At 41.7% G+C, this 27,674-nt stretch overlaps 1 protein-coding gene across 3 annotated transcripts in view; it reads left to right on the forward strand.

Annotated features, from left to right (window-relative positions):
* ADCY8 (adenylate cyclase 8) overlaps nt 1–27,674 on the forward strand; it is a 235,114-nt gene that overhangs the window by 41,673 nt on the left and 165,767 nt on the right. For all 3 annotated transcript variants that reach the window (XM_027972893.3, XM_027972894.3, XM_027972895.3), the window contains exon 2: nt 5,754–5,903. In XM_027972893.3, coding sequence (XP_027828694.1) covers nt 5,754–5,903 — 150 coding nt within the window. The remainder of the gene's footprint in view (nt 1–5,753; nt 5,904–27,674) is intronic.

Below are 27,674 nucleotides of genomic sequence, written 5' to 3' on the forward strand. Positions count from 1 at the left end.
TCTAACGCTTTGGTACATTTCAGGGTTTGTCTCCTAAAAGCGCCTCCATCCTCTCTGTCCAACCATGGTGGATTTCATGATGGGCTTGAGCGGGCTTCTTGCTTCTCCAGCTCAGAGCCTTTGTGCTTTCTATTTCCTCCTCCTGAACCTCTCTTCCCAAATATTCCATGATTCTCTTCATTTTTTAAGATCTTACACAAATATCTCTTATCAGAGAGTTTTCTCTGAACTCCGTTTAAATGAGCAGTCCCAACTTTACTCCATCACTGTCTATCCTCCTTATGCTGCTATATTTTTCTTCTTAGCATTTATCTCACACACAACAAATCACCATGTGTTAAATGATGTGCTTGACGTGTTCAGTCATGTCTGACTCTGCGACCCCACAGACTGTAGCCCACCAGGCTCCTCTGTCCATGGGATTCTCCAGGCAAGAATACTGGAGTGGGCTGCCATTTCTTCCTCCAGGGGATCTTCCCGACCCAGGATCAAAACCACGTCACCTACGTCTCCTGCATTGCAGGCGGATTCTTTACCACTGAGCCAACAGGGAAGCCCCTATGTGTTAAATATTCCTTGGTTAATTTGTTCATTACCTGTTTCCTACCACTAGAATGAGAACTGAGCCTGACACACAGAACTTGCTCCAAAAATAATTTTGAATAGAAAAATTATTTAGTAGTGAAGGGTTAGGAAGACTTCTCAATGGCAGTTTACAGATATGTATGGGAAGAAAAACAAAACATTGATCAACAGATGTTTCTTAAGCATCTCACATTCAGTATGTCAGCTCTGGGGCAGAGGTGGCTTACAAGTGGGGCTTACAGGGATCTAGAGAGAGCTGTAAGTTGGAGGGATTGTATAAGATAACCAACCTGAGACATCATAGCAATATGTACCCCTCCCTTTCATGGAAACACAGATCTGCAGCTTCTGTAATGGAATAGTACCTACATAAAATTTGCTTTAAAAAATAATTCAATGTTTTAAGTATTGTCAGATACTTATTTGATACTAAAATGCAACAGTAAAGATATTTGGGAGGTCAACTACTGATCAAGGATCAAGTCCATATACAAGTGGTTGTTTGGGGACTCTTTTCTCCTCCAGCATCTCCACCTTTGCTTCCTCTCAGCTTTTGTTCCCCTGGTTCCTGAGTCTTGAACACTCAGCTCTGCTTCTGAAGCTCTCAGACACCTCCTTTGAAATTTGCAGGTGCCCTTAGGAAGAAAGAAGCCCCAAATGCTAGGCTCACCTTTTTGGGTGTAATTCTTCTCTATCTTGATTCCTCATGTTTTTGTTTTTTTCCGTTTTTACTGCCTTGTCTGAAAAACCTATTCCTCCTATTTTAACACACACACACACACACACACTTATACACATGCATGGACATATATGTAAGTACATATATATTTTTTTTCTTTTGTACTGGGCATTAGGATCACATTGATTTCATAGATTAGTGCTATAATACATTTTTAAATATTATATCTTAATGTACCATACAGGTTTGCTTATGTCATTAAATATCTTAATGCAACTTTATATTATCTCATATATGCATGCTTCAGTCATTCAGCTGTTTCCCCTACTCCTAAAATGCACTATTTCCATTTATTTTTTTCATTAATAAATGAACATCCCTTAACAGAAACTTCTGATCCTATATATGATTGTTTCCTTAAGATAGATGGCTAGAAGTTAGGTCACTGGGTGGAAAGAAATGAGTAATCTTTACCACCTACACCAGCAATATGTCAGAATAATTTCATTTTTTATAAAAAACCTACTTATTTTTGAGACTTAACTCAAGCTTTTCTGCTTAGATTAGAGCAATATTCTCTGTTATTTTCCTTTTTGAGTAGTCTCTTTTTCACATTTAAGTCTTTATTTCATTGGCATTTATTTTGATATATATTATGAAGTGGCTATCATCCATTTTTTCAATAGATGAAAAATTATCCTATTGCTGACAATTATTTTCTCACTGAATCATTGAGCTTTATGTATTGCATACAAACTCATTATGTTTTCTATTTTATTTCACTAAATTTTCAGTTGAGGTTTTCACTATTGTCAGAATTTTAATTATTGTTGCCTGATGGTGTATATTATCTTCTGGCTGTGCAGTGACCCTCTGTAATCACTTTTGTAAAAATGTCTCCAGTATTCTAACTCATATATTCTTTCAGGTACACTTTTAAGTCATCTTCCAAGTTCCAAATGGAAATTCCAGTTGGGATCTGATTGCTAATAACATTAAAGCCATAAAGCAATTTGAGTAGTGTATTTACATAGTTAATAGCTAGCATCCCTTTATCAGAAATGCTTCCCCCTCCTTCATCTCTTGTAAAGTCAGGTACTTTAGGTTTTTCCAGTTCCCACATATTTTTTAATTTTGTCAAGGATTCTTTTGGGGGTGTTTTACATTATTATTAGTATTTTAAGACCATTAGTCCATTGTGTCTTGTACGTAATGATGAGTGGTACAGCGGAGAGCTATTCATACATTCATTCATTCAGTCAGCAAATATCCCACACATACTAGGTGCCAGTTAACAGGCACTGTGCTTAAGCACTTAACAGGCACTGGGCTTAAGCACTTATCAGCCACTATGCTAGGTACTAGGTATCGGTACTGGAGAAGGCAATGGCACCCCACTCCAATACTCTTGCCTGGAAAATCCCATGGATGGAGGAGCCTGGTGGGCTGCAGTCCATGGGGTTGCTGAGAGTTGGACATGACTCAGTGACTTCACTTTCACACATTGGAGAAGGAAATGGCAACCCACTCCAGTGTTCTTGCCTGGAGAATCCCAGGAATGGGGGAGCCTGTTGGGCCGCTGTCTATGGGATCGCACAGAGTCGGACACAACTGAAGTGACTTAGCAGCAGCAGCAGGTATCAGTACATGGCAAAACAAACATCATCCTATAGCATCAGAAGTAATAATCCAATGTGATAAAATAGGTACCAGACAACCAAGCTTGTAAATAAATATAAATTGTGATAAGTGCACAGTGTGCAAGGATAAAGAATGGTAGGGCAAGCCTACTTTCTTAAGATGCTTAATTAAATTTATTTTTATTTATTTATTCTTTGGCTGCATCACACAGCATGCAGGATTTTAGTTCCCTAACCAGGGACCAAATCTGTGCCCCCTGCAGTGGAAGTGCAGATTCTTAACCACTGGACTGCCAGGGAAGTCTCTACAGACATTTTTGATTCATACAATAATAGTTAGATTTATCAACACCACTGAGTGGTATTTAAGTATTTTAATACATCCTAAAATATCCATTCTACTGTTGGTGGACATTCAGATTATTTCCACTTTCAAGCCCTTGTAAAAAACACTGTTCTTAACATTCTTGGGCATGTTTCCTGGGCTGTTTGTGCAAAGATGGCTCTGGGTATCAAGGGGAAAGGTTCAGTTCTAGTGATGTGCAAATTCAAGATTAGTGTGCAAAGTCCAAGTAGCAATGTCAGTTCACATTGCCAACAGCATCCTTTCCGATTTGATGATGCCCCACTATTTTTTTTTCCTTTTTGGTGCCAACCTGGTAGATGTAGATGTCTGTGGATTTTTAACTTATAGTTCCTAAATTGTTACACTTATTTTCATGTTGATATTCTCTTGTCTTTGAAATACTCCACTTCTCTTTTGCCTTTATATCCTATAAGATTGCTTTTATTTTTATAGATTTATACAAGTTCTTCATGTGAGCTTAAATTAATTTTTACCAGTTGTAAATGCTGCAAATATCTCTACTTATAGTGTTTCCCATTGTGTTTCTATCCCAAAGATAATGTTTCTATCTTTCAATGGATAGAAATGCTTAATTTTAATTTTGTCAAATGTATCAATCTATTTTTGTGGTTTGTATTCTTTGCATTTAATTTTTAAAATTTATCAAAATAGTAAAATATTTGTGCCTTTCATATTTAAGACGTTAATCCACTTGCAATGTATTCCTATATATTGGATTAGGCAGGAATTTACTTTTACTTTATTTTCCAAGTGAATAACAAATTGTTCTAATACCCTTTGTTGAAAAAGCCGTATTTTATCCTTAGAACTACAATGCATTATTATCAAGTTTGTGTGTTTAGGTTTCTGGGCTCTCCATTCACATCCACTGGTCAATTTCTGTATCCCCTTGTAAATACCAGGATGTCTTACTTATTATGGTTTTATAACAATTCTGTTACCCGGTACTGCAAGTCTCCTATGCTGTTTCCTTTAGGAATATTTTATGTATTCTTTTTTTAAATGTTATTTATTTATGGCGATTCAAATCTCAGTTCAATTCTTTACCATTAACTCTAGCATTTGCTGTTTGCCCTGTGCGTATGTGAGTCAGAGAAGAGTGTATATAGGAACCTCATGTTCTTCCTCACTGGTTCTCTTCTTTGGGGGCTTTTCCTATCACTTTTCAGCAGTTGTTCTGAACCTTACTAGTTTTTATTCATTGATTTTTAATTGTAGGATAATGGCTTTATAATATTGTGTTGGTTTCTGCCACCCATCAGCGTGAATCAGCCATAGGTACTGAGCCTTATTTTTTGCTTCTTCAGACCAACTGGGTTTCCCGTTGCAATTTTTCACCCTCAAACTATACCTTATGTTATCTGCCCTCAAGCTAAAGCCATAAAAATCAAGAAAGCCTTACTATGCCATTTTTTTTTCCTTCCATGTATTTTTCCTCCTTTCCAGAATCTCCTGCTTTTCCTCACCAGAGAGAAGTTTGGAACGGGGCAGGCGTGCTTCCTAGGTGGCTCAGATGGTAAAGAGTCTGCCTGTAACACAGGAAACCCGGGTTCAATCCTTGGGTCTGCAAATTTCCCTGGAGAAGGAAATGGCAACCCACTCCAGTATTCCAGCCTGGAGAATTCCCTGGACACAGCATGTGGACTATAATCCATGGGATCGCAAAGAGTCAGGCACGACTGAGCGACTAACACTTTCAATTTCAAATGTGAAAATACAAAGTTTAACTCAAGAGTTAAAGAGACTTTGGCACCTGGGAGATGGGTGATGGCAGGGGAAATCCTGTTTCTTACTAATCTTTCCCGTCTTTTCACTTGCTTCCCCAACCCTTTAAATAATTAAAAATTTCAGCTAGTGAAGGGATAAGTGAGATAGAGTGAGGAAGGAGGCTTTGCTTGAGGTTTCAAATTTGAGTTCAAATCTGGATTTAGGGAGGGAGAAGCTTTAAGCTGGATGGAGCCTGTAGGAATAAGTTGACCTGAGAACTGAATGAGGGGCCAGGTTCTATTCAACTGCTACTAAACATTTGGATTATTACCTTAAGATCTGCCTTGGAAAATTTTTTAAATCTATATTTATTTATTTGGGGCTGTCGTGGGTCTTCGTTGCTGTCTGGGTTTTCTTATAGTTGCTGCGAGCTGGGGCTACTCTTCATTGCAGTGTGTGGGTTTCTCACTGCGGCGGCTTCTCTGGGTGCAGAGTACAGACTCTAGGCATGCGGGCTTCAGTAGCTGAGGCTCCCCAGCTCTAGAGCACAGGCTCCACAGGTGTGGCCCACAGGCTTAGTTGCCCCAAGGCAGGTGGGAGATTCCCCACCCAGGGATCGAATCCATGTCTCCCGCGTTGGCAGGTGGATTCTTTATCACTGAGCCACCAGGGAAGCCCTCCCTTGGAAGTTTTTGTTTATTTAGTTATTCTCTTTGCCTGCAGGCAGCTCTTCTTTTAACCACTTGACCAGGCTATGTTTGTAATTCTGTTCTAGGTTGTGGCCCAGGCAGTGTTATTCATGTGTATGAACACAGCTGGAATCTTCATCAGTTACCTGTCAGACCGGGCCCAGCGCCAAGCCTTCCTGGAGACACGGAGGTGTGTGGAGGCCAGGCTGCGCCTGGAGACGGAAAACCAAAGACAGGTACCAACTGAAAAGACCTTCTGCCTTGCAATCACTTCGCCAGTCTCTGAATTCCATAGAGATTTTGTCTCCCCAGACGCATCCTACCTAGCAAGTGCTGTCTCAAAATCTGTGTCATGGGATTACAGACGCTGAAATAGTTATGCTAGACTCTCAGGTCAAAATGAATTGATCTTAGTTTCCACACTCAGTTGTTCTCCGTAAGAAATAAAATGAGCCTAAATATAAAGTGATTTCCTGACGCTTTTCACTGACATCTGTGTTTGTGGAAAAGGCCATGGTTTCTGAAAACCATTCATATTCTCATCTTTAATTCTTCTTTTCTCAAACTGTAAATAGTTATTTCAAGTAAAATTTTCACTACATAGCAATTCAAATTATAGGAAGCTCAGAGAAAAATCTTGCACATGTGTAGTTCTTAATGACTCATCCTGATTTTCAGAAGAGATCATTGTACACAATAAATTTTATGGAACATGATACCAGTCCCAAGATAGGAGATGCAATAGGAAAAGCAGCTTGGTGCAAAGTGGAGACCATGAGTTTTAGCTGGAAGAGGTTAAAATAAAGGAATTTCTTGGACATCCTGTTTAGGTGGGTGTTATAAGGATTTAAAAAATAGCTTTGACCTCGAATGATATGTTTCTCAAAGATAAAATTAGTTCTCAAAAAATAAAGATTTTTCTCCTATTTAAATTATTCATATACAAAAATTAATGGATATCTCTACCTCTGAAAGTAATGTTCAAATAGCAATAACAGGAATATGTTAAAGTTGGTTATAGAATGAACATATTTTATACTTAAACTGTTTATATACTCTTGGGAATCCTAGGCTCAATAGCTATATTAGTTCTACCATACAAGGCTTTTTTAAAAACAAGCTACATCTGTGGATACATGCTTGTTATTTTAAACTTTGTGCAATAGTGGTTTGGGAAATTATAAAGAAAATAGCTTCAAAAATGGAACATTTTTTATCTTAATCTCATCGAATCATCAGTAAAACTTGGATCTTTGAAGTGAGCAAAGCCAGGTCTGTTTGATAATGGATGAGGCGGACAGATAAGGTGCAACCTGACAAAATGCAACCCCCAGTGCTCTATGTTATTGCCAGGGTTACAGAAAAAATTATTGAATTTCCAGCTCCTACATAGATTTTATAGGATTTAGAATTAGGACAGTTCTAAGTTGATGTCTAAAACACCTATGGAACCTCATAACAGATTTATTGTAGTTGCCCTGAGCATCACTGTAAAATAATTTAGAAAAATAGCTTTAAGAACGAAATCACTTTGTGCAATAAACACGCTATCTCCCAGGTTCTATACACATATACATTATGTTGCTCTGTAAAACAGAGCAGTTGCTAGACTGGCACATCACTCTTTCCATGGGATCTACGCCAGTTCAGACAGTGCTGCAGATTAATAATTTATCAGCTGTTCCTGATGCACTATCACAACCAGAACTGCAACTGTGGAGAAGTTGTCTGGGAAACTTAGTCTTTTATTTAATGTTTATGAAATATTGGAGATACTGAAAATGACTGCTTCATCGTATTCATAAGACTTTTTTTCTTTTCCCATTCTTCAAGTTCATTGTCTGGGAGTCTCTTGCGACGTAACAATTTGACATGCTGCACAGACCTTCCTCAATCCTCTCTAACCTTTCTTTTTTCTTAAGTTGATAATAGGAGGAAGAAAATAACACCCAAAGGTGAGAATAAGCGACAAATCAAATGCAGTGGAAAGTTCACTAGAATACTGGGGTGGGTAGCCACTCCCTTCTCTAGGGGATCTTCCTGATGGAACTCAGGTCTCCTGCATTGCAGGCAGATTCTTTACCCTCTAAGGGACCATGAGAGCCCCGTAGAATTCATACCTCTGCCATATCACCTCCTAGTGGGCCACCTTAACTGCTTAACTCTCAGTCTTAGGCTCCTCATCCTTACTTGGTGCAATATATTTCTTCAGCATTGTGTTTGCTTCCAATAAGAGGATGCATATGAAACAATAGAAAACTGTAAGTCAGCTTCATTATTTTATGATGAAGCATGAGAAGAGGCTCTTCTGGTGGAAGGTTCTTTGTTCTGAGGATTAAATAAAATATGCTCTGAGTTTGTTATAGTCCTGTGTGTACAGTTCTGATAAAGTATTTCTGGTATATTGACCACCCCCTTCCCCCCACAACCCTCCACTCCACCCCCCTCCACCCATCACCCCACCCCACCCCCTGCCCTCACCATGGTAGTGTCAAAGCTAACTGGCTCTGAATCATTCAATGCTATTTCTTTCCACTGATATTGATCTCTCACTCAGGTTTCCTTTATCCCTGAGAACTTCCTCAATGGTAGATGGGCAGAGAAGGCAAGGTTTTCAAATGAGATGGCCCAGAATTTGAAATGTTTCCTTAACTTTCTTCCTATCTTGGCGAACTTGAAAGAGCTCTGAGCCTTCAGACTCAGAGTCCTGAAAATCAGGCCTTTTCCTTGGATAGCCTGAGGTTGCAGGCAGTGTTCTTAAGGTCAAGAGCAAGCAGGCAGAAGAAACCAGCAAATACTAAAGCTCTTTGCTCAAGGTCTCTTCTAAACTAGGTTTTTAACAAAGATCCTTGATGTTGGTTCTCAGCTTTACAGCACCCCTGTTCCTTTCCATAGTAGCTGGCAGAATTCCAGGAAGGAACTACTGCATGGGCCCAAATGTTGACATTTTTATTTTAGATGATTGGCGTGAAGACGTTGAGCTTATATTGGCTCTGTTTTCTGGGTGATAGGACTTTGTCTTTTTTTTTTTTTTTTAACAATTTTTGCCATCAACTGTAACAAGCACAGAGCATACTAAGCATGTCTGGTTTCTCAGGCTCTAGCTTCTCTTTCTCTAAACTGTTCTCCATCCCCAAAGCCCAGTTTTGTTCAGGACCAGTACACTGTAGGGGTCAAAAGCACAGTCATCAATGTCTGCAAGATCTGGATTCTAATCCTACTTCCTGTGTTTCCTGACTGTGAGAAATCAGACAAACCCCCCTCCTCTAAAGACCTTGATTTTTGTGGGTGTAAGATGGTCATTCCACGTTAGATGAAAATTCCGTGGATGGATGAGCCTGGTAGGCTACAGTCCAAGGGATCACAAAGAGTCCGGCATGACTGAGCAATTTCACTGGTTCAAGATGGTCATAATGATTCTACCTTTCTCCAGGGTTGTGGTGAGATGAAGGAGGAACAGTTCTCAGTCCAAGGCAGAGGATGCACTCAAGCCCTATTACAAAGAATGATAATGACATTGGCATCACCCTTCTATGCAGGAAAACCCTTCAGTGGTAGCATTCCCTCCAAGATGAAACCCAGACCCATGCGTGGCCCGACAGTTCCTCCAGGATCTAACCCTCTTCTTCTCTCTCTGGATTCTTCTCCACCTCCTCGCCTCACACCTGAAACCAAATGGCCATTAGCTCCCTGAATGGCTGTTTCCCTACCCTACACCATTTGGTTCTTTCAGCCCAGGAAGCTCACCTTCCTCTTGTTAATTTCAGTGAATATTAACCTGAATATTCTATTCCAGCGTCCCTCCTTCTGTGAAGCTTGCTTTCCCCTCCCCGGATTGAGGTGAAATGCTCTCCTTATGCATCTAACAGGTCTTAAAGTCAACTCTCTCATAGAATCTGTCACACTCTGTAACATTTACGAGTCTCCATTTCTTTCTTTCCATGGTCAGTAAAGACCGATTAAAGGCAGCCGTCCTCATTCATCTGGTTCTCTGGTATTTATCCAGCACAATGGCTGGAATATAAGATCTTCTGATTCACATTTATTTCACTGAGTTATACTGAACTCTCACTTCAGCTCCTGGCTTCACTTCTACCTACACGAGAGTCATGTTATCATGATTCTGCTGTATAAAAGTAAAGGGATGGTGCTCATTGTGACCCCCATTAAAAAACTTGGTAGGAAGAGGTTGTTGTTGTTGTTCAATCACTAAGCTCTGTCTGACTCTTTGAAACTCCAAGGACCACAGGACATCAGCCTCCTCTGTCCTCCACTATCTCCTGGAGTTTGCTCAAATTCATGCCTACTGAGTCTGTGATTCTATCCAACCATCTCATCCTGGGCCACTCCCTTCTCCTCCTGCCATCAGTCTTTCCCAGCATCAAGGGTCTTTTCCAATGAGTCGGCTCTTCACATCAGGTGGTCAAGTAGGAGGAGGACTCTTTTCCAATTCAGAAGAGACTGGGACAGGCTGAGACCATGTCTTGTTTGGACCTGCTATAGAATTTTCCATCTGGAAGCTACATTTTAGGAAATCTCTCTTTGGGGAGTCAGATTCTAATTATTGTAATTTTTGTAATCCCCTCTCTCTCTTCCCAAATGATCCAAATGGCCTATGTTTATTTTAAATATTAAAATGAATTAATTGTTTTTCTTTCAGCTTTGGGAGTTGCCAAAACCTGCTTATGATGATACAGCATTTTGAAGTGTCTCAGAAGCTCTGAGGGCCCTGGAATAAAGTAGTCTGATGCTGCCATATGTTGCAACAGCAAGGAGGTTATTATAAAATGCAGATGTTTTAGTTGTATTAAAACAATTCTGTTTAACTGAAACATCTTTGTTAGATAATATTGGTATAAGCAAATGGTTTGGATGATAGATTGGGTGAGAAATTTGGGTTTCTTATTGAGTTTTGAGTTGGTTGTTTGGGTGCATGTTGGTGCCCAGTGGGATCTAAGAGAGTATTTTTGAAGCTGTAGAGAACTGCTAACTAGTAAGGCAGAGCCTTGACATTCTTTCATTCATTCAAAGAAGAATCAAAATGGACCTGGAATCTCAGAATGTGTGTTTGTTTGGTTTTTTCTCCAGCTAGATGACTCTTATTATGCTCCAGAAAAACCCTTTATGCTCTTCTCCAGCTCTTACATTAAGACCATCCGTGTGCTACCCTGGGCTTTGCAGGTGGTGCTAGTGTTAAACAACCTCCCTGCAGGAGACATAAGAGATGCAGGTTTGATTCCTGAGTCAAGAAGATCTCCCAGAGGAGGACGTGGCAACCCACTCCAGTATTCTTGCCTGGAGAATACTATGTGCATGAATTTCCTCATCTCTCAATCGGAAATGATAATGCCTACTCTAACCCACAGGGTGTTTTCCCAGAGACAAATAACATAATGCCTGAAAAAGCGTTATTTCAACTGTAAAGAACTCTACAAATGTTAGGGCTATTTTTGTGAAAGTCTCACCAACGCCTCAAACCGATGCTGAGATGTCTTCCCTTTAGAAAGCCTCCTTTACTGTTTGCAGTCATGAGCTACTTTCTCCTTGGCACTTAGATATTTTTATTTAACATGAGTTCTTGCCACTCTGCCCAGTAATGGGGTCAGCACTGTGATTGCCTTTGTCAGTAAGATTTGGCGCAGTGAGCAGAAGCTCAGTGTTCATGACCATTGACCCTCCTGTAACAGCTGACTTCACTCAAGGGTCAGTCTTGTGTTTACCCCCTTGCACCTCTGGCAACCACCTGGCTGCCTAGTTCTTTGCCATCTTTCTAGCACATTGTTTGCATCTTCTGGCACAGCAAAAAGAGGAAAAGCTTTGAAGAAGGACAAACCTAGATTTGATTGCTAATTCCAACTCCAGTACTCTTGCCTGGAAAATCTCATGGATGGGGGAGCCTGGTAGGCTACAGTCCATGGGGTTGCAAAGAATCAGACACCACTGAGTGACTTCACTTTCACGTTTTCCAACTCTATGCCTGGGTGACCTTGGGGACACCACTTAAACTCTCCGAATACTGGATCCTTTATCTGTCAAAAATGATAATCCCTGTTATCTCAAGGTTGCTGTGAAGAAATCAAGGAATAGAGACGGCAGTTGGGCATCATAGTTGGTCCTTGAACCTATGGGACCACCTGGACCTGTTTTGAGCAGAGCACGCTCCAATTGTAGTACCTACAGTTTTTCTTCTTGTGGTTTGTGTTCTTCTGTCTGTCATCCCTGTGTGGGTACAGATTTTAAATACTTCCCCTGATACAAAGAGAGGCCATAATCCTGCACTCATTTGCATACAATTAACATTTCCAGAGGTAGTTCATGTAGAAGAAATCCCTCACCATCCTTGACCTCAACGCCTCTGATCTAGCTGGGAGAGGCTGAAGAGCAGACTCCAACAACCCTGTGGGGCCCTTTTAGCTCATAAAACTGTTGGGGGAATTTTGGCTACTGAAAATTGGAATTGGAAACTTCACACAACCTAACTGTATAATGCTGGAAGGAAGGTGGGATTTTGTAGCCTGGTTATAGTTAAAAGCACTTTTCAAAAATAGTAGTAAACTAGATGAGGGGAAAAGAAAAAAAAAAATATATATATATATATATATACATATATATATATATATAGAATAAAAAGATCCATGCCTAAAATAGTTTATTTCATCTGGATGTGAGTATATGTCCACTGACAGGAATTCTATACCCTCTATTTTATACAAACTGCACTCAAAATGTATTGACAATAGAAGAGGGCAAATAGTTAAAAAATACTTTTAGAGCAATCTTGAGGACAGAACCATTCTCAAATGTTCTTTATTTCCAGTCTTTTGCAATTTCATACCCACACCTAATTCAAAAGCATTTTTAAGAAGAGCGCTAAGGAATTCTGAAGCATTCAACTTTTCACAGAAACAAAAGCTCGCTTTCTTTTTATATTCATATTCTGTTGTTTGTGCTATATTTAATTACAGTTTTAGCAATTGCAAATACAGCTGACGTAAACAAATTTGGAAAAGCATGCTACTGCCTCTAGGTAAAGATACATCATAACTGATGAGGCAGACATGGGAGGTGGACTAGACAAGACCTCTTTATTTGGGAGGAGGGGCTTTGCAAATGTAATCAAAGATGAATTTACACTGCATTAGGATGGGCCTTGGAGAAGGAAATGGCAACCCACTCCAGTGTTCTTGCCTAGAGAATCCCGCGGACAGAGGAGCCTGGTGGGCTGCTGTCCATAGGGTCGCACAGAGTCGGACACGACTGAAGTGGCTGAGCGTGCATGCACGCATTGGGGAAGGAAATGGCAACCCACTCCAGTGTTCTCGCCTGGAGAATCCCAGGGACGGAGGAGCCTGGTGGGCTGCTGTCTATGGGGTCGCACAGAGTCGGACATGACTGAAGCGACGCAGCAGCAGCAGCAGCAGGATGGGCCTTCCTGGGTGGCTCAGGTGGTAAAGAATCTGCCTGCAATGCAGGAGACCCTGGTTGGGAAGTTCCCCTGGAGAAGGGATAGGCTACCCACTCCAGTATTCTTGGGCTCCCCTGGTGGCTTTGATGGTAAAGAATTTGCCTGCAGTGCGGGAGACCTGGGTTCAATCCCCAGGTTGGGAAGATCCCCTGGAGAAGGGAATGACAACTCACTCCAGTATTCTTGCCTAGAGAATCCATGGACAGAGGAGCCTGGGGGGCTACAGTCCCCCAGGGGTTTGTCCCCCATGGGGTTCCAAAGAGTTGAGTACAACTGAGTGACTACAAGCGCACACACACACACACACACACACACACACACATACAATATCTAATAAGTTGCAGAGCTGGTATTACAACCTAGACAGTCTTACTCCAGAGCACATATACCAACTATTATACCTTGTATTTAGTGAAGTCTCCTGGACATGCTACCTCTGTTCATAATCAGTGCATCATCCAGACACTGCTAAACACTCACTACCTGCCAGTGAAGTAGGTACTAAAATGATCTCCAGTAGGCAAAGGTTTGGAGCAGTTCATAGTGTTCATAAGTGGTTGAGCTGGGATTTGAACCCCAGTCTGTCTAGACACAAATCCAATGTACATGACCAGATGCTATACCACCAGAAACCTGTAGAGGACCGTAGCAGTGCGGTGACGCTTGCAGAGGAAGCCTCACACAGGAAGAACCGAAAGGTATCATTCCCATGCTTAAAACCCTTCACTCGCTTTCCGTCATGGTCAGGAAAAAGTGTATTCATCAACCTGGCTCATCCAGCCCTTCCCTGTTCCCTGTCTCTCTCTCTCCTCCGCCCAACCATTCAACCATGAGGCACTTTTGTGCAATAGTGATGCTAGGAGTTAACACATTCAGTCCTCCCCATCTCAGCCCAGCATCAGTCCAGGTCCCGCCCTTGCTCTCTTGCCCTCTCTTCCTCACTAGAGATTCTCCGACTAATTTTGGCCTTGGCAGTAAGGAGAATGCATTGCCTCGTGTTACTGAATAGATGCACTAATGACTCACCAAGACTATGGTGTAATCAATGGGAATAAAAGGAGAGACTTGGGGAAATCAAATGAAGCAAGTAGGGGAAAGAAATAGTGATTCTACTCAAAGAAGGGTCTAGTGGAGGATTCCAGTGAAACCTCAATGAGAGCTCCTGGTGCCCATGATGGACTCCAGGAGGACCAAGAGTAGCATAGGGTTTGCGGGCAGTTCCCTTTGCTTTTCTCACATGGGTTTTTTATGTTCTCCTTTCTCCTCTTAACTATTCCAAATGCCCCAACTTCATACCAATCTGCCCACTGAGTGCAAGGAACCAATAACAACTGCAAAAGATTATTTTACGAGGTGTGCACTCCTCCCAGAATTAGGGAGGAAACCAGCATTAGGCTTCAGGAACAGCTTGATCCAGGGGCTATTTGGTACACTTGGCTGATTTCATTTAATTGTTTAGGACTTCGGTTATCAAAATCCAATCAAAATTCCACTTGAATTTTGATCATTTTTTTTTTCAGAACCCTCTTCAGAATTTTCATAATGGTAACAAATGTAGTAATCAAGTTAGTGCATTATGAAATGTAGACCAATCTCCCAGTTAGGTGCTGGAAATAAAAGTAAAATCTTTAGATACAATTTTTAAGAATACACTGGAATTTGATAAGTTCGGCAGTTTACATCTTGTCTTATATGACATATCTTACATCTTGATACTGGATTACAAGCTTCTTGATCCAGGAAAACTCATATTTCATTCCCTCCTCCCCCCCCATAATATCTTACTTGATATTAGACATTCAGTAAGTAACATTGTATCAAATCAATACAATCATGATTGAATTAAGGAGCATTTCCCATGAGGCCCCTTCCCCCAAATACGAGCATATTGTTGACAAATATCGAAGAATAATTTCCCTTCCCCTCTAGTCAGTTGGGAGCTAGATTCTGCAGAGGTTTTCACATCGCACAGAGAGTGTTCCTGTTGAAGCCTACACTTGATCAACTCTTCTTTCTTCATCCCCATTGTCCAGAAGAGTTTGTGGTTTAGCTCACAAACTGGAGCCTCATCGTTTGTCTGTTAATCACCAGGATGTAAATACTTCATCTTTACACCTCTCCAACAGCTCAAAGCATTTCATTTTTCGCATCTGCTCTCCTGATATTGCTTTGGAACAGGCAGGTGACAGGTGGTGCCCTGTGCTGACTTTTATCATAATGTCATTAATATTTTATTGCAGTCATTTTCAGCCTCTCTGTCAACTAGACTACATGCACGGAAAAGGCAGAAGTGAAGCTTATCCACTGCTCTGCCCAGTGCAGAGCACATTGCCTGCCTCTAACTCATTCCTTAGTGCATATTTGCTAAATAACAGCTTGTCAGATGCATGAATGGGTAGTGGATGATACTCCACAATAGATCATACAAAGTGTGGAAAAGATTGTGATATGAGAGTCAGCCCAGGTGATCCATTGCACTCATGAAAAGGATAAACCCAGTTACATCCACATGCCCAGATTCACATCCAGGCACCGCCACTTACTAGCTCTGTGCCCTTGGGACAACTACATAACATTTCTGTGCCTCAGTTTTCACATCTGTATAATGGCAGGAAGAAATGTTTCTCCTTCGTGAGTTGTGAGGATCAAATGAAATGATTCATATACAGAGCTTGACACTTAATAAGTGCCCAGTAAGATCTATTGTTCGTAGTAAGGTTGATAAAATTGCTACTCTTTCTTAGGCATGTGCTTTATTCATTGAACTAATCCATTCCACCGAAAATAAAGTCTCCAGTCTACTACAGACTGAATTGATTTTAAATAAGTATAGGGAGAAACTGATTGAGATGCTTGGAGTGTGAGAAGTTAAGGAAACTAAAGAAAGACAAGAAAGTGAAGTCGCTCAGTCGTGTCCAACTCTTTTCGACCCCGTGGACTGTAGCCCACCAAGCTCCTCTGTCCATGGGATTCTCCAGGCAAGAATACTGGAGTGAGTTGCCATTTCCTTCTCCAGGGGATCTTCCCAACCCAGGGATCGAATCCAGGTCTCATGCATTGCAGGCAGACGCTTTAACCTCTGAGCCACTAGGGAAGCCCCAAGGAAACTAAAGACAATTGAATTACACCTTATGTTGTAGGGAGTGCCTGCCTATATTTTTCTATTGAAACAATAAAAGGGAGAACTAATGAATGAATGAGTATTGCATGTATTTTTCAGGCGAGCTCTGATGGTCATGATATTTCCTGCTTTTCAAATGTAAATGAGAAATGTTTGATAATTGCACTTCTTGGGAGCAGAAAATTGACGTGAACTCAGAATTAAATATCAAAGTGAAAAGCAATGACTGAGCTCTTTAGCCAGTTGGTTTAATGGGGTCCGCAGACTGGGTTATAGAGACCATGTGCCCGCATCTGACCCAGGCAGTTTCATGTTCGTAGGGGTGTGGACATGCAAGGGCCACCAGCCCGGTGGCCTCTGCCACGTCACACCCACCAACCTTTGATTTGGTTCCTTTTTTGGAGCTCTGGTCTTGACAGTCATGGGTTTTTGAGATACAGCAGAAAGAGGATATGCGACTTGATGCCCTGCATTAATAGATAAGCTAGCCTTGAACAAATTCTCTTAGCCTCAGTTTCCTCACTGGTAAAATCATTTTACTAACTTCAACCTTCAGGATTCTTCTGACCGTTCAGTGGGCAAGTACACATGAAAGTAATTTTTAACTATACACACACTACAGACATGAGTTATTCTTTTTTATTATTTTTTAAACTGTCATTGAAGAGGATATACAAGCTCCTGATAATGATGCCAGCAAGGGGCTCCTTATTTGAATTTTAATCCATCTTTCAACCTCCAAAGCTTTCTGTCCCAATTGCTATTAAAGTATGATGTTCTTGAATAAGAGGCTTCCCTGGTGGCTCGGGGTAAAAATATCCACCTGCCAATGCAGGAGACTTAGGAGACGTGGGTTTGATTCCTGGGTTGGGAAGATCCCCTGGTGGAGGGCATGGCAACCTACGCCAGTGTTCTTGCCTGGAGAATCCCATGGATAGAGGATTCTGGTGGGCAACAGTCCATAGGGTCACAAAGAGTTGGAAGCAACTGAGCATGCACTCACATTCTTGAATAAACATGAAAAGTTCCGCTCTCTATCAAGATAAAACACAAATTCAATGTTTTTAAAATTTCAGTGGATGAGTGTTATAAAACATCTTTAATAATCTAAAAAAGGTGCCATAATCATAACAATTGAATTAGAAACTAAGAATTTACTACATCAGAGACAGTATTCAAATAACCTTCCAAAATACATGTGTGGCACAGTTTTAATCAGGTATCTATGGAAACAGCTGCATATTAATACTTGAGCTAAGCGATACTGTGTTTTATTTGTTCACACACAGCCGCAGGCTCCAAAGTGTTGGCATCTTCCAACGTTTATAATAAAGAAAGATGGTTTGCCTGCTCAGAAGCAGACTTTTGGTGACAATGATAAAGTTTAAGCTTTAGGGCTCCTCGCTTATAAGGCTGCTCTAAGGCCCTCCAAGGGGTCCTCTGAAGTTTGCAGTTACAATTTGTGATGTTTTTCCTTTTTTTACTGTATTGGGTAAATGTCAGCCATTTTTCTAAAAAAATAATTGTATTCATTTTACTATTGGCTGTGCTGGATCTTTGTCGCGGCACGAACTTTCCTCTAGTTGCAGTGAGGGGGCTACTCTGTTTGTGGTGTGGCGGCTTCTCATTGCGGTAACTTCTCCTGTCGTGAATTTGGGGCTCTAGGGTGCAAGGGTGTTGTGGCTCCCGGGCTTTAAAGCACAGGCTCAGTATTTGTGGTGCATGGGCTTAGCTACTCCGGGGTATGTGGGATCTTCCTGGATCGGGGATAGAACCCATGTCTCCTGTGTTGGCAAACAGATTCTTGACCGTTGAGCCACCAGGGAAGGCCTTGTGATGTTTTTGTTAAATAGGATCCCTTCAATTTATTGGAGTCTCAGGACCCACAAGTCTGGATCAGCCCACTTGGAATCGATGGGAAATTTTCTCCCCACCACACCTTCAAGGCTGAAGTCTTCACTTTGCAAATACCCAAGTGGTTCCCATCCAAGGATATGGATGCTAGTTTGGAAATGTGTGTGCTCTGCCACATCCATCCAAATATTCTTGGAAATCAAAAACCAAAAAACACCCCATACCACTAAGAGCTTTTTCCACATGAGGATTTGCAGTCGTCCAAAAGGTATGTGTTTCTGTAGCCAGTTAATTGAAGCAACATTTGGTAGCTTTTATACCATTGTTTCTCAGCACCTATGATAGCATGTTATTATAACAGATTGTGAAGTGGCCGTGGTCTGAAAAGAGTTTATCAGAATCGAGGGAAATGTCACCTAGAGTTCTCCAAAGACGAGCCTCTCTGTGACTTCTGACTTTTTCAGTGTTAGAATTTCACCGGAAAATTTGTTTCTTGGACGGCTCCTACTGTGTTCACAGGTGACTTAATCGACGCTGAGACTCAGAAAGACTTGGTTTAAGTTCCAGTTTTGCACCTTATTGACTGCATAAGCTTGGGCAAAGACTGTAGCTCCCTTGGTTTTCCTATCTGTTAAACTGGCCATAATCCAACTCTCTCCACGAAATTATTGAGAGACTTATTTGAAATAGATGTCCTAGTGTGACTGAGGGACAGGGACCACCAGACCCCACTGTCCCACCCCTCCTCTGGGTCACTTCTGGTATCCCCAGAGGGCCAGGTTCCTGCTTCTCTGACGGCGCTTACTGAAATGAGCCGTGAAGTGTTCCTGCACCTGGATTCCCGGTGCAGGGACCGGGAACGCACCGGCTGTGCGTTCTCTGGGGCTGGAGTTTATTCAGCTCCTAGGAACACTTCAGACAGGACCCTGTTTATTGAAGGAAATTGAATTGAATGGTCAAATAGAGGCAAATAGGCATGCTCTTTCGGTGTGTAATAGAATATCAGAATGACATGTGGTGTGTGCCATTTGCAAATATATAGTCAAGAGGACTTCCAGGACAAGGCATATCTAATTTCTAAAGTCCTGATGAATTTTATCTTTGTTAAAATGTGGATCGTTTTTTCTAAAGTCTTTATTAAATCTGTTACAATATTGCTTCCATTTTACATTTTAGTTTTTTGGCGTGTGGCATCTTAGCTCCCCAGCTAGGGATTGAACTCACATCTCCTGCCCTGGAAAGTGAATTCCTAACCACTGAACCACAAGAGAAGTACCCTGATGAATTTTAGAAAGGATTTTTGAGTGTTGGTGAAATTATAAAATGCCTTCCTGCCACAAGAGGGCTTTCTTATCCCTTGGCCTTGGAGGTGGGTTAAATCCTCTCTTGGGACATCTGTTTCTTTTCTAAACCTTGGGGACTAGCTTCCCACATGCTGTGAAGAGCGAGGATCAGGGAATCCCTGTTGCCACAGCTCTTAGTTCCAGACCAGTGCCACCTTTTCAGTACCCCCCTGGCAAAAATATGGACAATGGCCACCTTTCAAACAGCCATAAATCTTGTGAATAGATAGCGGAAGGCTGCTATTTCAATCCCAGTATCTCCATAATCATAATTGCCAGCAACAAAAAAAACAGAAGTAGATGAAAAATAGCTTCTGTCTAACCTCCAAATTCTGTCTTATAGAAAAGCATCTAATTGTCAAAACCCAAATCAGATCCAGAATTGCAGGATTTGGGGAAATGTAGACACTAACTTTTCAGTCTCTAATTCAGAAAAGGATATTTATGGCCTTTTCACTTTTTTGACTGTAACTCCTAGTGGTTTTTTGTTTTTGTTTTTTTTTTTTTGGTAACTCCCAGTTTTAAAAATCACTTACTGCTCTCTCTTCCCCTGTGGGCTAAAGATCAGGTTTCTTTCTTTTTTTTTAATTGAAGTATAATTGTTTTTCAATGTTGTGTTAGTTTCTGCTGTACAGCAAAGTGAATCAGCTATATGTATACACATATCCCCTCCCTCTTGAACCTCCCTCCCACCCTCCTCATGCTTCCCTTCTAAGTGATCACAGTGCACCAAGCTGAGGTGTCTGTATTATACAGCAGACTTCCACTAGCTATCTGTTTCACACATTGTTGCTGTTGGGCAGTCACTAAGTCATATCTGACTCTTGGCAGCCCCGTGGACTCTCATCTGTCTTCCACTGTCTCTGGGACTTTGCAAAAATTCATGTCCATTGAATCAGTGATGCTTATATATGTCATTGCTACTCCCAATTGTTCTAGCATTTGAGGGCCATCCCAAACTGTTTCCAGTGGAATTCTCAAGTCTCAGTTCTGACCAGTGCCTCTTCACCAAGAACCTAACGCACTGGTGAGCTTTTCCACAAGCTTGCCATCTTCCATCTCTTCTCCACATCTTTGCCCATTGCCTGAGTGTTTTCCTCTGATTCTGTCCAGCAAGCTCCTTTTTTTTTTTTTAAGACACTGTAATATCCAGCTGGAATGTCTCATCCTCAATAAAGCTTCTTTGTGAAGTAGGCAGAATGAGATTTAGTACCTGCTTTTATACCTGCTTTAGTACTCACTTCCATCTGATGGCTCAGATGGTAAAGGATCTGCAATGCAGGAGTCCCGGGTTCGACCCCTGAGTCAAGAAGACCCTGTGGAGAAGAGAATGGCAACCCACTCCAGTATTCTGGCCTGGAGCCTTCCATAGACAGAGCAGCCTAGTAGGCTACAGTCCATAGGATCCCAAAGAGCTAGACATAACTGAGTCACTAACACTTCCTTCCACTTTATACCTGAAAACTCAGATTCAGAGACATTATGTAATTTGTCCAAGATCAGAAAATTAGGGAGCGCATGCCAAAAAAAATTTAGTTCTTCTGATTGTGATTTCTGACCTACATATCAACATCTTTTTACTGAAAATAGCGCAATGCTTAATCGTGTTACCTGCATCTGAGAAAAGTAGTGAACTTTGTGGGAAAGAGCCTTTTAGCATTCTCTGCAAAGACTGAAATCCTCAAGCCTTAAGAAGTGCTTCAAAGAGAGATTTTCAAGAGAGGCTACTTAGCAGCAGGTTTAGTGCCTAATGTCTTCTGGGCTAACAAATGTGTTCTTTATTCCTCACATTTGACTAAATTCCTTTAGGAGAACAAAGCATCTCCCCGAGTGTCATATTGCCTTTGGTTTATCATTGCATTCCCAAAGGGCAAAAGAAAGTGCCTTCCTTTTTATTTCATCAAGTTATAGTGGTTGATACATCAGACTAGACCCTCAGCTAAAGGTTGCACGGATGTGCATTGCCACATCATGGACGGGTCTACAGGTGTCCTATGTGCCAAGTTCTCTGCTAAGCAATCATCTTGGGAGTGAACAGGGGTATTTTATGGCTGGCGTTGTTTAAAACTGCCAATGAACAGTGATAATAAAAAGCAGAACAACCTTAATCCTTTTATTTATTTATTTGGTTGCTCTGCACAGCCTGTGGGATCATAGTTCCCTGACCAGGGATTGAACCTTGGCCCTCAGCAGTGAAAGCTCAGGGTCCTAACCACTGAACCACCAGGAAGATCCCCTGTTATAATGATCACCCCATTAACACCATAATCCTTGTCCTGATCCTGCACCATGAGCATGAGCTAGATGTTTGACCCAAGCAGAGCCCCTAAGCAGACATGTTGCATCTTGAACTCTGCAAGAATTTTCTCAAAAACAGCCAAAGGATAAGGACCAAGAGCTCTCAGTGGCTGAGAAGTCAGAGAGGAGGATGAAGCTGACCTTCAGGAGAAGGAGAGACTCAAGTTTTAGGAAACGAGTCATTATGGGTCTCTGGTTCTTTTTGTTTCCAAAGTCCAGGTTTTGCCCCTAGATTCCTTAAGACATCAGTATAGCTTCAGCTGTGTCAACTAGGATATCTGTCTCTTTATCACCAAAGGAATCAGATATATAGCCACTTCCTCACTAAGCCTGTGTTGGTTTCTGGAGGTGGAAAAAAACATGCTTTTTGCTCTCAAATGCTTCCCGGTTTAGGGAGGGTGCTGTGCTGTGCTAAGTTGCATCAGTTGTGTCCCACTCTTTGCAAACCTGTGTATGGACTGTAGCCTTCCAGGCTCCTCTGTCCATGGAATTCTCCAGACAAGAATACTGGAGCGGGTTGCCGTGCCCTCCTCCAGGGGATCTTTCCGAACCAGGGATCGAACTCTCGTCTTTTATGTCTCCTGCATTGGCGGGAGGGTTCTTTACTGCTAGTGCCACCCAGGTAGCCCTTAGGGAGGGTGACAGACACCCAAATAAGAACTGTAAAGTCCCTTTAGCTGAAGTCATCTGGATGGGAGGCTGCTTGGTAAATTGAAAAAGTAGGTTGAAATAGGAGCTTATGGGAATTCAATTTAAATATTTTATTTGTAATTTCAACATAGAATAATAAGTTCATTATCTGGTCTCTTAAAATAAGGCCAAGGTATTTTTCAGGCAGAGGTCTATTGTTTCTTACAGAGACCACAGCTACTAGTGCATCAGTCAAAATTTCCAGCTCTTTAAAATGGAGCCACATATTTAAAAGTACTCTCAACATTATCAGAGTGATTTCTGGATTTTTATTATTTTTCCCACAAATGTGTATGGCTGGCTTGCTGACATCTAGTTTGGGCGCAGTGTTGTAGCTACGCAATATTACCAAGTCTTTCCAAAGTGTTCGATTCCATTTTTACATAAACAGCATCCTGTATTCTTACTCCATATTTTTATTTACCATTCATTACCTCTAGAACATTATCTCTGCAAAGGTGAGTACCATGTCTGGTTTTGTCAACTGCCTATTCTCCGTGCCCAGCCCTGCACCTGTCACATAGCACCTACACCTTGACGTGAGAAACAAGTGAATAAATGGATGAATTATAATCTAAGTTTCAAAGGAAAAAGAAATGGGCTTGAATCTTCACTATGCACTTAGCAACTGTGTGACTCTGAACTGCTTCATTTGGCTTAAATTCTTTAAATCTCAACATCTTATATATATCAATAAAATGCAATGAAAATAGTAACCTACTGTCAATTAAAAAAATAGTCACAACCTGGAAATTGAGAGTTGTTTTGTATTTGATGGGAATTCTCAGAACTTCAAGCCCAGGAGACAGCATCCCAAGTGACCCCGAGAGAACTGTTGCAAGGAGGCAAGTGGGGAGGGGTCAGGTTAGACAGAAGTTTGCAGCAAAAGGCAGGTAGTCTGAACATCAAAAGGTTATTGTTAATTAAGGAAAATCAGGTATCTCAAATTAAGGAATTTGGTGCTCTTTTATGTATGGGAAGATGGAAGCATCTGGGCTTACTGAAATCATTCCTTTTATATGCATCTCAGCTTTCTGGGGCCAGCAACGTGCTTCTTGGTTTTTTACATCCCTAGTTCCTCATTCACTGTAGGGAGGACTCAGAAACTGAATCACAGGCATTGTTCTCCTTTTTGGGTGCCCTCTGGGCTCAGAGATTCACATTTGGAGGCTGGAAATCCCTGATGGCTGTCCCATCCTTGTTTACTGATAAGGCAGCAAATACTCCATTTCACACTACTATGGGCTTCCCAGGTGGCTCTCATGGTAAAGGACCCACCTGCCAATGCAAGAGATGTTAAGAGACATGAGTTCAATTCCTGGGCCAGGAAGAATCTCCTGAAGGAGGGCATGGCAACCCACTCCACTATTCTTGCCTGGAGAATCCCATGGACAGAGGAGCCTGATGGGCTATGGTACATGGGGTCGCAAAGAGCTGGACACAACTGAAGTGGCTTAGCATACATGCATGGTTAATGTGAGGTTTTGATTAGATACTGAATGCGAAGCACTTGGCTTGCTACACAATGAGCGATCACTTTAAAGTAAGATATTATGGGGGACTTCCCTGGGGGCCAGTGTCTGGGACTCCAAGCTTCCAATGCAGGGTCCCTGGGTTCAATCCCTAGTCAGGGAGTTGGATCCCTCACGCCACAGCTAGGAGTTCACACACCTTGACTAGGAATTTTCCTGCTGCCACTAAAGATCCCACATGCTGCAGCTAAGACACAGCACAACCAAATAAATAAATATTTTTTAAAAAAATATATTATCTATAACCCCAGGATAAGCCTCTCGCCAGAGCCTGGACCTATACTGCAGTTGACCTTGCTTGGCCTGCTGTACAGAGAGTATTGGGAGGTCTCTGGTTTGCGAGAGTCTGAATGGTGAGTTCTTCCCAAAGCCATTCAGAAGCATGGGTGCATGCAAGCTCGGAAGTACTGCCTGCCTCAGAGGACTGCCCTGCTTTCTTTCTCTCCTCCAGGACAAGTATTTGCATAAAATGAGGATGCTGACTCCCTCACTGTTTTCACCTTGACTTCCCCTTCAGGGTGCACCGTAGCAATAGATGCCATGAAGCCATTCTCAAGACTGGAATAGAGCCAGTTAGGTGAGAAGCAAATCCAGGCAGAAGCCACTGAGGCCCTTGAAATCCACCCAGAGCCCCTTTTCATGCAAATGGGAAAAACCTGGGGAGAGAAAGACGTGCAGAATGTGAGTACAAAGGCCACCCTGGGCCACAGTCTGGCTACACGAGAAAGTCTTGTACCTCTGACCTCCAAAGCCGGAAAATCTGATATTCTGCCTCAGTAAGACTTGGGAATTATATTAAGGGGCAAACTTTCCCATTTTTCTTTCAGACTGTGTTTTCAGGGGATTTGAATGATGTTTCTCAAGCAGCTAGCAAATCTGAGGGAAGCAAAAGTGTTGAAAATGGGCTTTTATAAGCAGACTCCAGGCAATTTCCCATTGTCTGGAAGAAAATGCCTTACAGGGTGGGGAGCTGAGGCAGTTGGCAGTAGCCAGACTAGCTAGAGGCTGGCAAACCTAGGTGCTCGAGAATTTTGCTATTAAAATTTTATTTTGAAAATCTCCCATAAAGATGTTGAATTTTATGAAATATATCTTCAGAATTAATGGGGACAATATTATGATTATCCCCTTTTGATTATTAAAAGGTATTTAATGTTAAATTGTGTTTCTGGAATTGTAAAACAAAGGAAACAAACAAAAAATCTATTTCTGTTTGTAAACAAGGTGCATCTACCTCCTAAATAATATCTGTTGTTCTGTTCACCAGTGTCCCAGAACTAATAGTCAGAAAATAAAACATGAAATGGTTTGGTCAGAAAAAGCTCTTGTGTATGAAAATTTGTAAAAAGTTTAAATTTTTTAGTCATCTGGGAACACATTGAAATTAAAATGTTTTCTAAAAATAAAAAATAAAAGTCTCGCATAAAGCGTCTATGCCATACTTGAAGACTGAATGTGCACTGCCACTTAAAGAATCTATTTAATAATTAATTATCCCATGCCAGGGACTGTGATGGCCGTGGAAGGAGATGCAGTCATGAGCTGAACATAGTCTCTGCCATCTCTCTGCTCACTTATTTGTTTAGGAAATATTTCTTTAGTACCTACAGTTTTGAGGCTCCGAGTGCCCCTCAAAGCCATGATGAGGACCGACTCCCACCCAGCAGCGATTACCTGAACTGGATCACAAGTATCTGGAAATTGACAGCATAATAAGCATGAAATGGACATCAGGCAGGGGCGTTTGCAGGAAGCAGGCTTCTCAGCCCCTCAATGAGACAGCTTTCCCAAGAGGAAAAAACCTTATCATGTAAAGCTCTGTGGACACTCCATTGATAAAGCCCTTCACATGAGAGGAGGGTTAAATAGAGCAAAGAAGCAGCAGGAGGGAATTAACTCCAGTACCTGCCATATTTTATTTCATTGAATTTCCTTTCCAGCCTTGTGAAGTAGGTGATATTATCACTATTTGCCAAACCAGGGAACTAAGTCTCAGAGAGTGGATGTAGTTCGCCTAGCGCTACCTTCTTATTCAGGGATGAAGGCAGGATCTGAACTCCAGTCAGACTTAGAACCTGAGGCTTTTCCTGTCTCACCAAGAATCCCATCCACGAAAAGCGTGGTAAAGGATTGCATCCTGGCTTTGCCATGTGGTAACTGTTCAGGTCATGGAAGCGATTGATTTGATTCAGTCTGTCGGTTAAGTGAAGCTAATTATCTGTGCCTGCTTCTTTTCAGGGTTTTGTAAGGAACAAATGAAAGAATGAATGGTGAAAATGCTTAGGATCCGTAAATATCTATGAAGATATGAGGAAACTATGATGATTAAAATGCACCTGTCTTAGGGGTAGAGGTTGGGGGAGGCATGGAGTGGGTGGTTGGTGTCAGCAGATGTAAGCTGTTATAGGTTAAACGGATAAACAACCAGGTCCTACTGTTTGGACAGAGAACTATATTCAATATCCTATGATAAACCATAATGGAAAAGAATATTTAAAAGAATGTATATGTATATGTGTGTGTAAATGAATCACTTTGCTGTACAGTTCAGTTCAGTTCAGTCGCTCAGTCGTGTCTGACTCTTTGTGACCCCATGAATCACAGCACGCCAGGCCTCCCTGTCCATCACCATCTCCTGGAGTTCATTCAGACTCACGTCCATCGATTCACTGACGCCATCCAGCCATCTCATCCTCTGTCGTCCCCTTCTCCTCCTGCCCCCAATGCCTCCCAGCATCAGAGTCTTTGCCAATGAGTCAACTCTTCGCATGAGGTGGCCAGAGTACTGGAGTTTCAGCTTAAGCATCATTCCCTCCAAAGAAATCCCAGGGCTGATCTCCTTCAGAATGGACTGGTGGGATCTCCTTACAGTCCAAGGAACTCTCAAGAGTCTTCTCAAACAGCACAGTTCAAAAGCATCAATTCGTCGGCGCTCTGCCTTCTTCACAGTCCAACTCTCACATCCATACATGACCACAGGAAAAACCATAGCCTTGACTAGATGGACCTTAGTTGGCAAAGTAATGTCTCTGCTTTTGAATATGCTGTATAGGTTGGTCATAACTTTCCTTCCAAACGTCTTTTAATTTCATGGCTGCAGTCACCATCTGCAGTGATTTTGGAGCCCCACAAAATAAAGTCTGACACTGTTTCCATTGTTTCCCCATCTATTTCCCATGAAGTGATGGGACCAGATGCCATGATCTTCATTTTCTGAATGTTGAGCTTTAAGCCAACTTTTTCACTCTCCTCTTTCACTTTCCTCAAGAGGCTTTTTAGTTCCTCTTCACTTTCTGCCATAAGGGCGGTGTCATCTGCATATCTGAGGTTATTGATATTTCTCCCAGCAATCTGGATTCCAGCTTGTGTTTCTTCCAGTCCAGTGTTTCTCATGATGTACTCTGCATAGAAGTTAAATAAGCAGGGTGACAATATACAGCCTTGACGTACTCCTTTTCCTATTTGGAACCAGTCTGTTGTTCCATGTCCAGTTCTAACTGTTGCTTCCTGACCTGCATACAGATTTCTCAAGAGGCAGGTCAGGTGGTCTGGTATTCCCATCTCTTTCAGAATTTTCCACAGTTTATTGTGATCCACACAGTCAAAGGCTTTGGCATAGTCAATAAAGCAGAAATAGATGTTTTTCTGGAACTCTCTTGCTTTTTCCATGATCCAGTGGATGTTGGCAATTTGATCTCTGGTTT

This window comes from Ovis aries, chromosome 9, assembly GCF_016772045.2.
Source record: "Ovis aries strain OAR_USU_Benz2616 breed Rambouillet chromosome 9, ARS-UI_Ramb_v3.0, whole genome shotgun sequence".
NCBI classification, from domain to species: domain Eukaryota; kingdom Metazoa; phylum Chordata; class Mammalia; order Artiodactyla; family Bovidae; genus Ovis; species Ovis aries.